Source organism: Euprymna scolopes, chromosome 43 (genome assembly GCF_053919585.1).
Source record: "Euprymna scolopes isolate OS-2025 chromosome 43, ASM5391958v1, whole genome shotgun sequence".
Taxonomy (NCBI): Eukaryota; Metazoa; Mollusca; class Cephalopoda; order Sepiida; family Sepiolidae; genus Euprymna; species Euprymna scolopes.
In genome coordinates, this window is record NC_136524.1 from 7,222,167 (window position 1) to 7,243,870 (window position 21,704).

A 21,704-nucleotide genomic window follows, 5' to 3' on the forward strand; every position below is an offset into this window, starting at 1 on the left:
AGAACAAAATAAGGAAAGTGATAGTTACACGGCTGCCAGAAGTAAATGCAAGGATACCTTTCTACTCTCCACTTCTTCTACACTCCAATATATCAACATAAGTCTAAAACATGAAGTATTTAATTCTCATTCAATATTTTATTCATATTTTTTATAAAGTATACCTTCCAGTTGTTTCGTTGAATAGCAGAAACCCATCAAACAACTTATCAGAGACAAAAGTATATTCCTCAGAAAATAGTTGGGAAATTTTTTTCTTGGAATTAAAATGATTTATTAAGAAAATGATTTGGTAAGGAAATGTAGGTATTAAATGTTTGCAGAAACATAACAAAAGAAAATCCATTTAATTCATCCACAGATGTGGAATCTGTCTTATGCTGTCATGTTTTATTATTGAAAAATTCTGTAGTTATATTTCCAAAATTTGTTATTTACGTTCAAATAAAATAAGGAAGCCAAATAAAACCCTATGAGATATATTATTTATAAAATATTCATTATAACAAAAAACAGCCTTAGATTAGATTCACTAGCCTATCAAAAGTTCTTGAAGGATAATTTACGAAACTAAAATCACGAACAAGACAAATTAAATTACAAAAAAAATATGTATTCACTTACGTTTATAAATATTCAAACTTCATAAGGAGATGTTATCGCTAATTTTTCTTATTAGTATTTTAACTATTTAGTGTTATTTACTAGCACAAGACAAAAGAATTTTTTAAATCTAATTTTTCAAGATTTGCTGCTAAAATTATCCAATTAAAACACAATCAAGTAGAATAACTTTAATTATAAAATATATGAGAGTTATCTCTTGCATTATTTAAAATTCTATTATTTAACCAGTAAGCCACCCAGCATTGCCTGGTCGTAAAATACGCTTAAATACGATATTTTGATCAATGCATATTTTGTATTTATTATTATATTATATTGGACCCAATATATAGGAACGATTTTAAAGTTTTGAGAAAAAGGACTTGTACACCACCACTAAGAATCAAAATCAAAACGTTTAACTTACGATTTACTTTTTCCTTTAACGTTAATAACTATACTATGAAGACATATTTACTAAAAATTAAAACAAAAACCAATAGCTATCATGTCACACATGCATATTCGTAATGCCATCGTTTGACCTTTACCCGCCAAATTTTTAATTTTCACATGTTTGCACCGATTTACCTTGGCTAAAACCCAAATGTAAAGTTTTACATGGGTTCGAACACCCTATATATGAAGTTTCATGTCTGTAGACCAAAAACTGATAGAGGAGTTTGGTAGGCAAAAATTTTTAAACAAAAGTGCATAAATATATATAGTTTTATGTTTACTTTAATCTTTTTATGTAAATATTACGCAAGTATAAATCATGTAGAATTTCTGCATGATATAATTACACGTAATAGTTAACTAAAGATGATCACCCCATAAGGAAACTGAAAAAAACTGATAAGCATTAATCAAAAAGAATGATTAAAAGAATATGCAAATCAGTTAGATCTTTTGCCGATGAATGCAATTCAACGACCAATACATAACAAAGTTGTATTTTCATTTTAAATAAATAGAAAAAAAGGGTTTTTAATATGAATATCAATATACAAAAAAAAAAATTTCTAGGAGTATAGGTTAAATAAGGTAAACAACTTATCAATTTTAAAATACAAATTATTTTTAGATGTTTTTCTCAAACCATCCCATCAGACTTAAATCATAGTCATTCAATGATAAAATCAAGCCCCATTCGAAATTAGTAAAATCTGAGTAATTATTGATGACTAGAATTTTATGCATATCATATTCTTTCTTAACAAAAAATATTGTATTTATTTACTGATCTAATCAATATATCGATCTAAGAATTAGCTAATCTGTGTTCATAAATTTATTTTTATTATTATGTTATTTATTTATTTTTATTCTAATTTTTTTTAATTTTATTTACCTATCTATATCAGAGATACCCAATTTTGAATATGAATCAACAAATGTGCTACAATACTTTTGTCATCGAAATCAGTGAAATTCACCCCATTTGTAAATCAGATTGATTGATTGCCTGCTCTAGTCAGGAACCCACTGTGGTGAATCGGAAAGAAGCTCACGTCTTTCCGCAGTGACTTAGTGCACAATGCATTGTCATCTACATTTCACTGCCTTATATATATCTATATATCTATAAAAACAGATGTGTGTGCCACAGACGATTTCTGATTGGTTAATCCAATAATCACATCTAAAAAACTATGGTTCATACGCTTTTAAATTTACCATAAAATATTATGGCCTTATTTATTGTCCATCTTGGAAGGGTTTATTTTTTTTCTAACTTGCCATTTTCAAATTACAAAATTACGAAACTTCCAACCTCCGACACCACGTCCGCCATTCTGGCGCTAGCCGCGCACACCTACACACAACACGAAAACAAACGCTGTCCTACCCAGCACACGCGCACACATGCACACACACACACGTTGACTACCGTCCTCTTTAAAACATCTTCTTTTGAAGAGACAATTTTTTTAAGCTGTTGACACATGTTTTGAAAATCTAGCAAAAATTAATTTTCCTGAAATTTTTCAATATTTAAAAATAAATTATGCCGGCTGATAAAATTTTAAAACTTTTTTAAAGCTAGAAAGATAAAATTTAAAAATACTTATTTTTATATATATATATATACGAAACTAAACTAAAAAAAAAACGCACGTTCACTCGTGGTCTTAAGTTCAATTCGGGTTTGTATTACTGTACACATAGATTCGAAAAAGTTGTCAAAAAACAAATATATAACAAATAAATGTTATCAAAGGCAAGATAAGTTACTTTTCTACCATACTGGATATATTTTTTGTGTTTTTATTCAATGTAACATGTTTATTCAGCTCGAAAACCATACAGTGTTTACCGATGTATTGGAAAATTCAAGATGGCGCCTCACTCCCTCTTTAACACGGTAAGTTCGGGAAAAGGTGTTATAAATAAAAAACTAGAAAAAATACTATTAAAAACCCGCCGAATATATGTCAAGCTATGTCACAGTAACATCTATTGAGCGAGTTTTTAACAGTATTTTATCCAGTTTTTTATTTATAACACCTTTTCCCAAACTTACCGTGTTAAAGAGGGAGTCAGACGCCATCTTGAATTTTCCAATACATACATCGGTAAACACTGTATGGTTTTCGAGCTGAATAAACATGTTACATTGAATAAAAATACGAAAAATATATCCAGTTTGGTAGAAAAGTAACTTATCTTGCCTTTGATAACATTTATTTGTTATATATTTGTTTTTTGACAACTTTTTCGAATCTATGTGTACAGTAATACAAACCCATTAAAAAATATTCATTTTGATTCAAAAAAAAATATTGTTCATTTCGATTAAAAAACATTCATTTTGATTTTAAAAAAATTCATTTTGATTTAAAAAAATAGTTTAATTTTAATATTTGTTTATTGTCTTAACTCATATCAAATGTTTTGCTTGTGTTCTGCTTCAAATATTCATAATCTTACATGCATAATTTTCATTTAATTATATCAAATAAACTTCAAGTTTACTACAAATCAAATCGTGTTCCTACACTTTTTTAAAATGTAATTTATAAGTAATTAAAGAACGCATTCTAATCTTTAAAATCTATAATACAACGAAATATTCAATTGCTTATAATACTTAAACAAACAACTTGTGTTTTTTTATTATTTTTTTATTATTAATATTAGAGGCCGGCACCGAGCATGTAAATCCAGAGGGGTGACTTTTTTTGTTACCCCTCGGAGTGGGAAGGGGGCCGATCACCCAGGCAACACCGGGTAACCCCTGCTAGTATATATATATATATATATATATATATATATATATATATATATATCTTGTTTTAACAAAATTAAGACATCAAGGAATAGATTAATAGCAACAAACACTGTATTTCAATAATTTTGATCATTTTGTAGTTTAAGTCATCTCATTTTGACTTAAAATTATTGGTATATGAATAATTACCGAATTTTCAATTATATAAACCCAGTAAAATTCGGAATACTATAAATAAGACATATATATATATATATATATATATATATATATATATATATATATATATATATATATATATATATATATATATATATATATCTTATTGGTTCTGTTAGCTGAAAATAAATATTAATAGATGCTTAATTAATCTCTAATTGCATAATAGTTATTTATGATTTTACAGATCTCATGGTGCCAAAGTTTTGTGGCTAAAATAGCAAAAATATTTCCTTGTGTCAGACATTTTTAAATATACGAGGTGTGTTGAATAAGTTTCCAGACTTGTACAGATACTTTTGTCTTTAAAGGAAGAATGGTAGAGATCACATTGCATGGAAGCTCTCTGCAATTGATCATCATGATAGTATTAGAGATATGGAGTGAGATCTACCATGCGTGCAGCTAGCTAGCTATCTGGGCAGGGGTCAACCAGTGTGGATGACGCAAAAGAACCAATGACGATAATGATTCACGTGAATGCTACAAGAATGTCACATGGAATTTCTCTGTAGTTGATCTTCATGTTAGTTTCTTGGACGTGTCAAGTGAGATCTGCCATGCGTGCAGCTGTTCATCATGTCAGAACTGTTTCATATGAAAAATAAAGAATAGAGTTCATCAGCAGGTTTGGATTTTCAACCTTTTATCATATCCTCCTAACATAAATACCCCCCTATCATATCCTCCTAACATAAATACCCCCACTATCATATCCTCCTAACATAAATACCTCCATATCATATCCTCCTAACATAAATACCCCCATATAATATCCTCCTAACATAAATACCCCCCTATCATATCCTCCTAACATAAATACCCCCTATCATATCCTCCTAACATAAATACCCCCCCCTATCATATCCTCCTAACATAAATACCCCCATATCATATCCTCCTAACATAAATACCTCCATATCATATCCTCCTAACATAAATACCCCCATATCATATCCTCCTAACATAAATACCCCCATATCATATCCTCCTAACATAAATACCCCCATATCATATCCTCCTAACATAAATACCCCCATATCATATCCTCCTAACATAAATACCCCCATATCATATCCTCCTAACATAAATACCCCCAACCAATCTTACAATTGGTTAAATCCCACCTCTTCATTTTTTAAGGCTTTGTATTCTAACGGCTTTTTTTTTTTTTTTTTTTAAATTCCCTCCCTGCTCATTAATTACCTGACTGTACCAACACCCAGAAATTTAAATGTGATCTAAACAAACATCTTGCTGCAGAACTCTCCACTTAGGATGCTCCTATGAATATAGTTCAAAATTCACGTCTGATGCTACAAGATCAGGTTGTGTAAAGATCCAGTCTTCTTGGCCTAAAATACACCAAACATTGATGCTATTGTTTTTTTTTCTTTTTCCTTTACAAAACTCAATCATGTTCTGCAAAGCCAGAAACAAAATGATTTTCCTGTACAAAACAACCAAACCAAAAACCATAAATATTTAAAAAAAATAAAGAACTTGAAACATAAAGTCTTTTACCAAAATTAAACTGATGAATAAAGTCATTCTGATGAGGCCACAAAGATCAAAATTTTGATTTTGTAATTGAAACCAAAAAATTTGTATAGGTTTATGAATAGCTACTTTAGTATCGAGCCCTATTGCATTGGATATATCAAATTAGTAGTAATAGTTATCCCAAAAACTTTTTAATGGATATTATTTTAGACAAAACATGAAGCCAGTTGATGTAAGAAACTAAAAAAATACCACTTCTAGGCCAAAAACTAGCCAGTGATAAATATATGGACAGAGTCCAACCCAGAAAACAGCAATTGTCAGAAACATTGCTCATGGAATATGAGAACTAAAGAACAAAATAAGTGAAGTGAGATATAGTAATAATGATGATGATGATGATAGTTGTTATCATCATCATATTTGGGTTAATGTTTGTTTTGCATGCCAACATGTTGGATATTAATAAATTTAAACTTCTCATATATAATTTAGCCTAACGATTCCTCATGGGGATGACATATGGGCACCTCTTAATTATCATAAATACATTTAATACATATCCAGCTTAATCTGTAATTCTATATCAATAAGCTTAATACAGCTTAATCATCATATTTTCATATTGTAATACTAACTCTACTCGTGTATTGAGCACTGTTGAAATAAATACTGAAAATCTATACCCAATATATTTTATCACCTCATAATAATATTATACATCTATAATAATAATTATTTATATATAATCTTTTTCTCTGCTCCAGAAACTCTCAGCTCTCCGGAGACAGACTCTAGCGTGACGACTGACGTCGGCTCCGCCATCACTGACGATGTGCGCTTCCATGCATTGCATGGTACAAATGCATCTGTGATGAACAACGGCAAAACAGCCGCGAGACCAAATGCAACAGGCGAGTTTAATGACGCCATTGTTATGAGCAATCGACCACTTCGCGACAACGAGCTGTTTGAGGTCGCCATTGAACGGATGGTCGACCGGTGGAGCGGATCAATTGAAGCCGGTAAGTATTGTTTTATGTATGTGTATAAATATTGGTATACCTAAGCAGGTTCAATATAAGATGATTTCTTGAGTCCTTTGCATGAAATATCTTCAGAGAGCTCTATGTAACCTCATAAAGCAATTTCTTTAAACTAACTACAAAATTAGATCTGGATGGGTGAATTGTGGATTCATAAAATATCAAATACTTTTTGGTGTGTGAATAATTTTCTAGTGTGGTAAAGGGAGGCTACCTTTGCAGCAGTCTTAGCAATGTCCTCAATGTATTTGTATATGTATAATTATTTATGTTTGGTGTTCTTTACCTCGTTAGATATATACATATATATACGGCACACTCAAAAATTAGCTAGAAGAGCTATTGTCTTCAGCTTTTATTAAGGCAGCTATTTAGGGTAAAACAAAAACATTTTGATATAGCTCCTGCGGTTGAAGTGACTACTGATCATTAGATATATTGTCTGTCACCAGATTCATAATTAAATACTCAGAAAGTTGTTATTGCCGTCACACACTTGTTAGTCACTATAACCCTGTTGATGCGCTGGTACTTTTAATATATAATCTTTATGTAAATAACCATATGTTGCATCAGAATTATCTTGAGTCTCATGGTGGGTGGGGGTAAGTTAACTACAGCTAACATGACAAGCTTGCAATTTGATATCATGTCATGTGCATGTGCAACAGGATCAAGTGCAAGCAAGAAATGGCTTTAATTATGGGATCCAAAAAACATACCTGTGGTATCTTCGCACCAAGTAAGGAATATGTACCCTGGCTGTGACTTCACTGCGAAGAAACAAAAAATGGACACCTTTCCCTCGGCATTGGTTTGACCTTCACAGTTCTCACACATTGACTCTGTAAACAAATATCCTGACAAGAAAACTTTTTTAAACCAAACTTTGTATTGATATATATTCTGGTACTAGTGTATTTATAGATCCATGCTGAAATAATAACATTATTTAAAAAGTCTTTCTTAACCCATGAAAGAGAGGGTGTTTTGTACCTATTCTGTACTTTAACCTTACAATTGACTAAAAAAAACATATAAAACTTTAATTAAACTTGGAAATATGATTTAAAAAAATAGTGCGGATCAGTAAGTACACTAGCACCTATATTTTTTTAAATAATAATAAAAACAAGTTATATTATTATGTCGTGACAATAAAACGTTTTAGACCGAACTTTAGCTTGATATATATTTTTTTAATAATAATAAAAATAAATTATACTATTGTATCACGACAATAAATCTTTTTAAAATTAACCTTGGATTGCTTTTTTTTTTATTATATTATTAACTTGCAGTCAAGATTGATTTTTTTTTGTAGAGTGAGTTCTATATTTACATAACATTTTTACAAAAAATTTTGTGGGTAAGGGGATTTTCCTTGGATTAAAAACTGACGTAAGAATTTAGAATCTAGAACACGGAGTGGAATTGCTGTAAACTGTTTATTAAATCAATGTTTGTGCATGTGATATCTGTCTAAATATGCTTCACACCTTACATTAAAAACTTACCTTGTATTTAACTTTGCCCTTGTGGGAAAGCAAGCAAATAGCAATTATTTTTTTAAATAAAAAATAAACGTTATAAAAACATTTATGTATTTTATTATTGCTTATTATGTCATTTTGATAAAATTGCCTCAATCTAGAAGGATTTCTTTGTTAACTACTGGCAGAAAAGATCAGCGTCCTAATAATAATTAATAATATTAATAAAATACATGATTTTATTTAAAAATGTTTTTGTAACCTTCAGTTTTTTGCTCTTGTAGGAGGTCAGCAAATAATTTTTTTTTTATAAAAAATAAGTTATAAAAAGATTTATACATTGTGGTACTTCATCTTTATAAAAATAAAAGTTATAAGAAAATAATGTAATTTTTAAATCTCACTTGTTTCTCATTAACTGATTGCTGACAGGAGAGATCAGCGTCCTAAATTCTCAATATTAGTTGTTGGAATATTCAGACTCTTCTAGATGGCAAGATTTTACTAAAATGCTTTCTAAACGGAGATCAACATTTGTCCAATATTCCAACATGCACATAATTGCATGAATAATGAAATGATAATTAATAAAATTTGTTTTTACAAAACTGTCTATTATATATATATATATATATATATATATATATATATATGCATATATTGTGACGATATGTCCCGGTTGAAAAATCCCAAAAGGGAATTTATCCCCGAAATCACAAAATACCAGGCAGTGAATAACGGAACAACACGGTCATATATCTATTGTACACATGTGCGATTCAATATCTTTCGCATTTCACTTATCCTCTTCTCTTCCCTTATATTTTCTTTCTCACTTGTTTTGCAACCACCGATATTAGGATGTTTCATACGCACGTAAAAAGATTTCACATGAATGGATAGCCCGGTGAAGGGTTTTATCACTTTTTCTTTTACCTCCTATTCCCCTTACCTCACCCTTTTTTTAACCAAGTAAGATCTGTGACTGACTTGTGGTTTCATTAAATACTTTTACATGCAAAATCTGATCCCGCATTTTGCTAATTCCTGCCCTCTTATGAGAAGGAGAGTATTTCTTCAAAACTCCGCGGATTAAGGACTATCCACTTATCTTGTGCTTCCTTTTTAAAATTAAATATGTTTTTAACTCTTTTTCAAGATGTTTTTTAACATGTTTTATTAATCATTTGCTCATATTATAAGCTCTATTTCCTTTTCGGTTTTATTGAGCTTTTACATCTGGTTGAGATTATTGTAAATATTAACTCTTTAATATTTATAATATATTTTAAGTTTACCATTTTGATTACCTTGGTAAACTTATTGTAATTTTTATTTATATATATATATGTGTGTGTGTGTGTGTGTTTTTAAAAAAAATATATACTCAATATATATTCAATATAGTTTTTCTATATTGCCACAAATAAATAAGCTCAATAAAAATAGATTTACACTTTTAGAACATATATATTAATAGTTAACATTCCCAATTTTATTTATTTTTCATCACTTATTCTTTTCGATTCAAGTAAAAAGAACATTTTTCTGAGGAACTTATATATGTCTCTGAAAATTTGTTTGGTGAATTTTTACCATTCAATGAAACATGCGTAAAATGCAAAATATCAGCAATATAATAATATGAATGTGAAATAAATACATCTGTGGCTTTGGAATATTCCCTAGTGATAATAATATATATATATATATATATATCGATAGTGATAATAATATATATATATATATATATATATATATATATATATATATCTCGATAGTGATAATAATATATATATATCGATAGTGATAATAATATATATATATCGATAGTGATAATAATATATATATATATATATATATATATCTCGATAGTGATAATAATATATATATATCGATAGTGATAATAATATATATATATCGATAGTGATAATAATATATATATATCGATAGTGATAATAATATATATATATATATATATATATATCGATAGTGATAATAATATATATATATATATATCGATAGTGATAATAATATATATATATATATATATATATATATATCTCGATAGTGATAATAATATATATATATCGATAGTGATAATAATATATATATATCGATAGTGATAATAATATATATATATCGATAGTGATAATAATATATATATATATATATATATATATATATATATCGATAGTGATAATAATATATATATATCGATAGTGATAATAATATATATCGATAGTGATAATAATATATATATATCGATAGTGATAATAATATATATATATCGATAGTGATAATAATATATATATATATATATATATCGATAGTGATAATATATATATATATATCGATAGTGATAATATATATATATATATCGATAGTGATAATAATATATATATATCGATAGTGATAATAATATATATATATATATATATATATCGATAGTGATAATAATATATATATATCGATAGTGATAATAATATATATATATCGATAGTGATAATAATATATATATATCGATAGTGATAATTATATATATATATATATATATCGATAGTGATAATATATATATATATATCGATAGTGATAATAATATATATATATATATATATATATATATCGATAGTGATAATAATATATATATATATATATATATATCGATAGTGATAATAATATATATATATATATATATCGATAGTGATAATAATATATATATATCGATAGTGATAATAATATATATATATATATATCGATAGTGATAATAATATATATATATCGATAGTGATAATAATATATATATATATATATATATAGATAGTGATAATAATATATATATATATATATATATATATATATCGATAGTGATAATAATATATATATATATATATATATATCGATAGTGATAATTATATATATATATAGATATATGTATATATATCGATAATGATAATAATATATATATATAGATATATGTATATATATCGATAATGATAATAATATATATATATAGATATATGTATATATATCGATAATGATAATAATATATATATATAGATATATGTATATATATCGATAATGATAATAATATATATATATAGATATATGTATATATATCGATAATGATAATAATATATATATATAGATATATGTATATATATCGATAATGATAATAATATATATATATAGATATATGTATATATATCGATAATGATAATAATATATATATAGATATATGTATATATATCGATAGTGATAATAATATATATAGATATATGTATATATATCGATAGTGATAATAATATATATATATATATAGATATATGTATATATATCGATAGTGATAATAATATATATATATATATATATATATATATATATATATATATATATATATTAAAACACAAAAGCAGAAGGTTAAGAGAGAGGAGCAGGTGTGTCCTTTGCTGTGAAAAAATTGCCTCAAAGAAATTCTCATTAAGCTGGTCATAGACCGACTTAATGAGAATTTCTGATAAGAAAGAACCAATTTGTAACTTGTGAATGTGCATAACCTTTAATTATTATTTTTCTTTGTCATGTTTGCAGGTGTTACGCTGATAAAGCCCGAAGAACTGGAATTTCCTGCAACGATGACCGACATCGAATACGATACTTGGATGCTCAGGTAAGAACCCTGAATTCTTCCATCATTTTGTGCGTTTCATTTTTTTAATTTTCAGATTACTGTAAAAATTCCATGCAACACCTGCATAAATTTTTGCAAATGAAAAAATATGTTTCTGTGTTTGTGGGGAGGTCATCTATAGACTTTTAGTTTTACTTGTAGTTTGAAATCAATAAATATTTACCATTGTTCAGTAATGAAAAATTAGGTTTTAAACAAAAACAAAAAACAAAAGAATTTTTTGGCGTTGGAAATATAGACACAAATTTTTATGATTCCAATAACCTAAAAACTTAACATTTTACTAATTATCAATTCCAATTAATCATCCCAAAACTAATATGTATGCACATATATATATATATATATAGAGAGAGAGAGATATATATATATATATATATATATGAGAGAGAGAGAGAGAGAGAGAGTTTATATAAAAACTATATTCTTTTTTTTTTTTATCCATTATAATATCATCCAAATTATTTCAAATAAACAGCTCAATGAAGTTATTTCTGACTTCAGAGAACAACATGTACTGGTTGGTTGCATTCTAATGACAGAAGAAATAATCAGTTCACAATCATAACTTTTATTTTTTAATTTTTTTTTTCAGCGAATGCTTATATTTTCTTCTTAGGAAAAAAGTCTACAAAAACATTATTTCTATAAACAAAATTTGTTTTTAACTTTTGTGGTGAAACTAAAATATCTTCAAAAAAAACAATCATTTTTATGTGAATGTATGCATATATATATATATGTGTGTGTGTGTGTGTGTGTGTGTGAATGAATGTGTATATTATGTGTATGTGTACATATTATGTATAAATTTATATAATTTTTAAATTATCATTATCACTAACCATTTTTTTTTTTAAAACTTTTCTGGTAAATGGAAATGCTACATTATTTGAGGAATAAATTAGTGAAGCATTGCTGATAGATAAATGTGGAAGAGTATAAGAATGCTGGAACCGAGTGTTAAACTGATGTGACATATGGACAAAAATAGACAAAAGAGGGTCTTGTAGAACTTGTTTTTTATATCTTCATCTTCTTTCTTTTGTTCTTTTTATCTTCCTATCGTTATTTTCATGGCAAGTGCTCGACTGAACTCCAATTTATGGCTTCTTCTGCCAAACATTCACAAAAAAAGTCAACTAGCTACAACTACTATACACGATTTCCTCCACTCTCTAACTGTGCCTAAATCTAAACACAGATTCCATAAACAAAGCTTCTTTTCCAGAACTGTCTGCATATGGAAAACTGTTCCACTGGCTGCTACCTAGTTGAATACAACATGGTAGCCTTCAAATCCAATGTAAACAAGTTCTTGTTGAGCCGTCCCCATAAATAATCAAATTTTACCTAATTTACACCATTAACGATTACTACGCTACCATCTTACATTCATCAACCCTTATCCCCAAGTGGCCTTTAGGCCTTGATGAGTGGTAACTCCCAAGTATAAAAAACAAACTCTACAAAGCCCTCTTTCATTTGGCCATTTTTGTCCATACATCACATCAATACAACGGTGGGTTCCCTGCATTGCTATAGCCTTCTTATACTCTCCCACATTTATTTTTATGTATTGATTTGTTTAGACTTTTGTTCATCGCTAGCAAGATATATTGCCACTTTGGTAAAGTGGGTTTGGACAATATGGATGTGTGTTAGGTGTAAAAAAACAAAGTGGGTACAAGTAAACTATTAGTCAAATCTTTATAGGGTTCTGGCATCGGGAGTGCCTACTAAAAATATATGTACGGTCCCTTTCAATGCACAGCTTGGCACAGCAGTTACCTCGATATTAAACAACTGTTGATAGAGCAACTGCTCTTAGAACTCCTGTGGTACTAATCAGAAACAGTAACGAGATAAAATGTCAAACTTGTTCCTTCAACTTATCAGAACAAGAAACGACTCAGACCAATCATGCAAAACTGAGTGACAAACAAGTACCCGGATGTTGAAAAGAGAAAGAGAAAAAAAAAGAATGGGGGTGGGGAGGGTTTCAATGTCCTTGTCGGGAATAATAGCTAAGCACTGGGAATCTTTGAAGTTTTAGTATGTTATACCCTTTCTTGATTAGAACCTAGATTTAAAAAGTCACTGCTTATATGAGTTATTAAAGCGTTGGAAAAAATCTTTTTTTTTTTTTTTCTTTTTTTTCTTTTTTTGCTTAAGTCGTTTTTTTTCATGTCTTACAAATAAATTGTTGTTTTTTTTTAATTTTATTTTTGTTACTATATTATATACATATTGTATACATATAAATGAATGTGTGTGTTATATATATATATATATATATATATATATATATATATGCCTATGTATATGTTTTTATAATTGTGAAATTGTTCATCGTTATCTTTAGATTTTATTTCCGATAAATGGAAATGCTACATTATTTGAGGAATAAATTAGCGAGGTGAGAAGATGGGAATAGAGCACAGTCATAAATTAACATTCGACATTTTGTCTTTAAATGCACTTTCAATACATTTTAATCTTAATTGGTTTTACCCTTTCTTAATTAGGACCTTCTTTTTAAAATTGGGATTATGGCTGATATTGTTTCTATGAAAACGTTTGATAAGTTGTTACATGCCAAATTATTTTTATGCTTGTAGGTACACATTTTTAGATTACTCGAGGAACTGCCCATATAAGATAAAGGACAATTGTTAAATGTTAATCCCTGCCTGTCTGATTTTTTAAAGAATAAAGATATTTGAGATTTTAGTTTTTCAATATATTTCACTTCATCATATCTGAAGAACATATACAATGAAGATAAATAATTTCAAGATAACATAAGTCTATATATTATTGATTGGAATTCATTATTGAGATGAGTATTATTTATTAATTTTACGTATTGCGGACGATTATCCTCATCTTTCTTAAACTAATAAAGATGAGGATAATAGTCCGCAATACATAAAATTAAAATTAACATAAATCTATATCATAAGAAACGACATTCATTGTTGTAGTCAGAAAACATGGTCAAGCACTTGGAGTCTTTGAAATTTTATTTTAGGTACTTCTGTCCATCATATATGGAAGAATATATATTGCAAAAAACATGAATCTATAACAGGCAGCATTCATTGTCTTGGTCAGGGAACAGGGCCAAGTACTGGGGATCTTTTGAAGTTCCTCTCTGCAGCTGGTTAATAGACAAAGAATGTAAGCCAGAAAATAGGGTCAAACCCAAAAAATTTATATATTTTTATGCTGTGATTATTTTTATCCATTTTCTTTACAATTTTTGTATTTCTTTGGAAATGCCATTGTATTTGAAGCGTAAATTAGTGACATGAGATGCGGGGGGAAGTGCACTTATAGATTAACTATGGCATCTCACAAATAAAATTCTTAGTTTTTGTAACATTTTATACATATTTAAATTTGTCATATTTTATAACATTTTTCAAATTTGCAGTGGTTCCGCAATCATGCAAGATGGCTCAACCATTCGCAATGGCTATCCGCTGGATCTAGACTGTGTCTCTGTTGGTTGCCGGATTGGGATGATGCGAACCTCAGAAGGGAACTTGCACTATTACCTGAATGGCATCGATCAGGGTGTCGTGTGCCGAGACCTTCCTCCAGGTAATTTGTTTCAGTTTCTTTTCTGTGTCTGTGTTATATTATAGATTGACATCCTTCAGTGTTGGAAGATTACAGTATTGTGGTTAAAGGACAATGCTTGGTTAAGTAGATTGTAGAGCTTGATATCCTTTTTCGATACAGCTTTATAACAATAATCAACAATAAGATAAGCACCTCATATTTTCATTTCATATTTTGAACTTTGTAGCAATTTTGGGAAATATCTATTTGTCTCTGATGAGTTGATTAATGATAGGAGGAAAATATCTTCCACTCTACAAAGAAACATGTGTAAAACGCAATATAATAAAAACTTAGGCATCTGCCTAAATTAAAATATGTAAAAAAAAAAAAAAAAAAATTTAGAAAAACAAAATATCAAAAAACAAACAAAATCCATCTTTTGTAATTTGTAAAGAAAACTCCTGGTATGTATATATAAAGGTTTGATCCTTTACAAGGGAGAAGTGCTAATCTAGCTGCTCTGAAAAGCTGTGATACAGCAAAACAGTTTGTCTGTGAGTGACTATAAACTACGCTTTTCAATTCGAGCACTGTTGTTGGGTGATGTCTCCTGCTGCTTCTTAGTGTAATCTTTGTAAATAAACAAATTGAACACTGTTGAGTGGAGGTCAAGCGTTTATATAAATATACCTTTTAGATATCGTTTACAGGCATTTCTTGATGGTTGAAGGTTTGATTTATGGGTAGAGAGAAATGCTAATCCAGTTGCACTGAAAAGCTCTGATAAAACAGAACAGTCTGTCTGTAGATGACTGTGTGTGTGTGTGTGTGTGTGTGTGTGTGTGTGTGTGTGTGTGTATATAGGTATGTATACAGACATATATGCACTTTTACACTTGTGTATATATATATATGTGTGTGTATACTACCTGCCTAATGGTTGGGTCACCTGCGACTAAACTGGTTCCTCCACCAGACTTGTTTGGTGAGGAGGGTGGCTAGTCTCCCTGAAGGATTAAAAACAAGACCTTTCAAAGGGCAAATGAACCCTTTTTCGGGGTTGATGGCCAACTAGCACTGTGTATATTTGTGTGTATGCATGTGGTGTGTGTTGGGGTGGAGAGGGAGAGGGCTCCCGTAAGCCGTGGTGAAGGCAACCTTTCTAGGAGAAGCAAATCTCTGATTTAAAAAACCATAAAGCGGGAGACCAGTACCCGCATTAAGCTGGTCTGCAGTTTAACTTGCTGCTGGCTATCTTGCTCTTGCTTGTTGCTGGATCTCAACATTTTGAACCGAGAGAGAGACTTAGCTGTCATACAAAGCTAAGACTCTGTAATATCATCTGAGTATAGATACTCCCTCAGGCATTTGTCTATAAAAATGGTCCTGTGGCGATGGAAAGGTTGTGACGCGTGGAGGCTTGAAATGCTGGAAGCATGTAATAATTGATCTCAGTGGCCGTCTTCAGTATCATGCCTGCTTGAGCGTGTGAATTCACCAGTAGAACTAAAAGAAAAAAAGTCCTTTTTGGGCTCATAGACATTAAGTGTCTGAGGGAGTAGCACTCGTCTGACAAGATGTTGCATCATCATATATATATATATATGATGATGTAACATCTTGTCATATATATATATGCACTTTTACACTTGTGTGTGTATATATGTATGTACATACATGCACACCATTCAAGCCAAGTGCTTGATAAATAGTACACTTTTTATTTTCATTGTTGTTTTGCTTTTTATTTTACTATGCTGTTTGTTTTAATTTTGAGTTTTGAATTTCAGTACCTACTACAATATAGTCAGGTTATTAAATTACTAATTTGACCAAATTGTTATAAAATATACATAATTTTCTAAAGTTAATTTTTTTTTTCTATCAAATTATCACATACAAAATAGATTCTAAAACTTTCCATCTTTTAAGATATGAGGATTTGATAAGAATTTTAAAGCCAGTGTAAATAACTTTCTTTTTGACAGTTTAAATACTTCAAAATTCCTTTCAAATTTTGAACCATCAACTATCACAAAGTAAGTAATTTTATTTTTAACAAAATATTAAAATAGCTGACATATTTACAGAGAAACTGAAATGTTTTATGGCATATTTAATCTTGTAATAGGATTTTTAGATCCATTTTTAAGTGAGAAAATCAAACATTCACTCATCATTTCTCCTAGCAAACTCCCCGGATATCTTAGCACTAAGTGAAACTAACTTGCACTCCTCCATCCCCTTTAACATATCTGGTTATCTTCCACTTTGTAGTAAGGACTCTGACAGACAAATGCATGGATTTGTAATCTAATTCGTAACACCCTCCCCATGACTAGGGAATCTAAACTAGAATCGTGACCAGGCTTTCATGTGCTTTAAACTAACTTTACAACATAGCGTTAGCTATTTATGTTTTCTTGATCACTCTTCCTTAACCCAGTACTCTAATCAATCATGTCTCTGACAGCATAAATGTAGCACTCTCCCTTGACTCTAGCGCCCAAATACATGTATTTGGTTACTTTAACGCCTACCACAATAATTGGCTTGACTTCTTTAACTACACAGGCACAGCTGGTAGCATCATCCATAACTTTTCTATATCCCATTCCTTGACACAGACATTAACATTCTTGACCAGCAAGCCTCATTTCTGGATCTATTTCTGACAACAGTACCTGAGGATTGTGTAACAAATGCCAATTACCCACTCGGGAATGCTTATCATACTGTGATAATGATATGAGACCACTGAATGGTTCAAAGCAGCAATTGAAGCACATGTTCTCACATCTAAGGTCTATAGCAAACCCCACTCTCCCCAATGGTTTACGTCTTCTTGCGCAGCTGCGATTGCTTAGAGACAACATGCATACCCAGATTTATCCGGCATCAGTCCAATACAACCAGACAAAATTTATTTTATTATTTGCAGACTATTATCCTCATCTTTTAGTTTTGTTTCACAACGTTTCAGCCAATTATTTCTCTGGCCTTCATCAGGGTGTTAACCGCGATGGGGTAGGCATGCCGAATCTTCCAACTGGGGTTAGTCCCTATTTTACACCAGAGATGAGAGAAATAGCTTCAACTCATTCAAAACATAAAAAAAAAAAAAAATTGATGCTATTTCCTTGAAAGCAACAGAGTAAATATTAGTGATGAGTGGATTCCAATACAATTACCGATTCCATACTAAATTCCTGATTCTGATTCTTTATAAATCTCTAAATATTTAATTATAAAATTATTTCTCCTAATTATCCTAAAAACAGATAATGTGCAGATATTTTCTGCACCGTAAAAATGCATTTGTGGGGATGATCTGTAGATTTTACTCTTACTGGTTGTTTAGAATCAATATTTAACAGAAGCCATGATTGAGACTACAACATTGCTTTCACTTATCGGGTAAAAGTTGTGTATTAGTTTAGAAAAAAATAAGGTGTCCAGAAAATTTATCTACAGAAGATTTATCTATGGAAAATTTGTCCAATTTTGCTAGGTCGGAAAATTGGTCCATTATTGAATAAATATTGACTCAAAACATTTTATGACCGTTCTTGAAAGGAGATATTGGTTTGAATTTTGGAACATTACTCCATTTTTGCTAGTTAAGAAAATTAGGCCATTACTAAACAAATATTGATTAAAAACACATTTTATAACCATTCTTTTTTTTTTTTTTATATATACAAAGGAGTCACTGCTTATCAAGGCCCAGAGGCCACTCGAGGATAAGAGTTAATGGGTATATATATATATATATAAGTAGTGGAAATTTTGTAAATTGGATTACTTAGGGGGACGGTTCATCAAGAACTTCTTGAAGGAGATATTGTTTTTAGAATAGAATACCCCCATAACATTTTGTAAAAGTATGTTTACTTGTTTACTGTTGTTTTTAAAACGGATGAAATCGATTTTTCTAAATTTTAATCTTTTAATTTATTTTAAAGCGTTTATTCAGTTCAAAAACAAGTGGTATCAAGTGTTACGTGAGAAAAAGAAAGATGATGATCACATCTTGGAAGTCTCAATAAATATGTTTAATTTCACACATTTTTGAAGGATTTTTAGAAGATTTTAATTGGAAATTGTATCCATTATAAGGTTTATTTTGATCTTCATAGTTCAAATTAAGTTGTCTCCTTCCTTATTTACAAATCATGACTGAGTAAGACATTACATCTTAATTAGTCATAAAATGTGAATTTCTTAGAATTAAAAAAAACTACTTGATCAGTTTACATGATTTTTTTTTAATGGCACATCTTCGTTTTGTTGAGTCTTACCTGATCACAAGAAAAAAACGTCACACATCTTGCAAGTCTCAATAATCGCTCAAAAATAGAAAATAAAACAAAATACCGAGGGCGATATAGTATTTAAAAGAGCCTCCTCTCTCTCTAAAATAAATAATTTCAATATTTTAAAAATATAATGGGAAGGGGGGAAGAGGTCTTTTTTGAAAACTATATCTCCCTCCAAAGCAAAATAGACAGCAACAAAAATGTGAAATTAAAAAGATTCTTAAACAACGGGAGTAGAGTTTTCAATAATGATAAAATGAATTGATTACATTTTTTCCTCAACAGTTTTGAATGGAAAGGTGCCTGGAAAACTCGTCCCGGGAAAACCCGTCTCCGGAAAACTCGTCTCCGGAAAACTCGTCCCCTTTTGCTAGGTAGGAAAACTGGTCCCGTATTGAATAAATATCGATTGAAAACACATTTTATGATCGTTCTTGAAGGAGATATTGTTTTTTAAAATAGACTATAGCCCCCCCATAATATTTAAAAAAAATATTTTTACTTGTTTAATGTTTTTTTTTTTTTTTTTAAATAAAATTGATTTTCTAAGTGTCCATTTTCTACCTAACTGGCTAAGTTCTTAGTGGTTTCACTTATTTTAAAGCGTTTATTATGTTCATACAAAGTTAATTACAAATGTTTTTGTTCTTATTTTAACGATGTTTTTTGGAGTCATAAAAACAATAATAAAAAAACAAAACAAAAAAATGAAAAAACGGAGCGATTCGATTCTTCGTTACTTTTTTTGTTTTGGTTTTTTAATTATGATAGTTTTTTGTTGTTAACCGGATAAAATACTGTTAAAAACTCGCTCAATATATGTTACCGTGACATAGGTTGACATATATTTGGCGGGTTTTTAATAGTATTTTGTATAGTTTTTTATTTATAACACCTTATCCCGAACTTACCGTGTTAAAGAGAGAATCAGACGCCATCTTGAATTTTCGAATACATCGGTAAACGCTGTATGTTTTTCGAGCTGAATAAACATGTTACATTGAATAAAAACACGAAAAATATATCCAGTTTGGTAGAAAAGTAACTTATCTTGCCTTTGATAACATTTATTTGTTATATATTTGTTTTTTGACAACTTTTTCGAATCTATGTGTACAGTAATACAAACTCCACTTTTGTTTGTTTTCTGTGTTTTTTTTTCTTTACCGAATAAACGATTCCAAATAAATTAAACAACAGTAAATAAGTAAATTCTTTTTTATATTAATATTTAAAAAAATATGCGGTCTCGTTTATGAACATAATAAACGCTTTAAAATAAGTGAAACCACTAAGAATTTAGCCAGTTAGGTAGAAAGCGGACACTTAGAAAATCGGTTTTATTTAAAAAAAAAAACAAAAAAAAACATTAAACAAGAAAAAATATTTTTTAAAAATATTTTTTAAAAATATTATGGGGGGGGGGGCTATAGTCTATTTTAAAAAACAATATCTCCTTCAAGAACGATCATAAAATGTGTTTTCAATCGATATTTATTCAATACGGGACCAGTTTTCCTACCTAGCGAAAGGGACCAGTTTTCCGGGGTCGAGTTTTCCCGAGACAAGTTTTCCCGGGACGAGTTTTCCTAAATTCGAATGGAAAATATAAAAAATAAAAATGAGCTGAGATTTTCAACACGTATCCTCTCTCCCGTCAAAGAATGTTTGGCTTTTATTTATAGTTAATTATTTATTTATATTTCTAGTGTTTAGGAATTATATTCTTTGATTTATAAAAATATTTTTTTGGAGTATTAATAAAAAAAAATTTAGAAGAGAGATACAGTTTTGAAAAAACAAAAAACAAAAAAAAACCTCCTCCAGTCTAAAAATATTAATTTGCTTTTTCTATTGCCCTTTTTTCCTAAATTGAATTACTTATAGAGACTGTTTATGACAAGGCTCCTTTCACTATACTTTTGATTGAAACCCCATCACCAAACTATTTAATCTAATGAATAATAAAACATTCAAATCTGCACTTTTAAGAAATATGCTGCCATGACCTATTTTTAA

At 29.2% G+C, this 21,704-nt stretch overlaps 1 protein-coding gene across 2 annotated transcripts in view; it reads left to right on the forward strand.

Annotated features, from left to right (window-relative positions):
* LOC145268445 (neuralized-like protein 4) overlaps nt 1-21,704 on the forward strand; it is a 164,551-nt gene that overhangs the window by 75,386 nt on the left and 67,461 nt on the right. For both annotated transcript variants that reach the window (XM_080124008.1, XM_080124009.1), the window contains exons 10-12: nt 6,331-6,588; nt 11,694-11,772; nt 15,233-15,402. In XM_080124008.1, the coding sequence (XP_079980134.1) occupies nt 6,331-6,588; nt 11,694-11,772; nt 15,233-15,402 (507 nt within the window). The remainder of the gene's footprint in view (nt 1-6,330; nt 6,589-11,693; nt 11,773-15,232; nt 15,403-21,704) is intronic.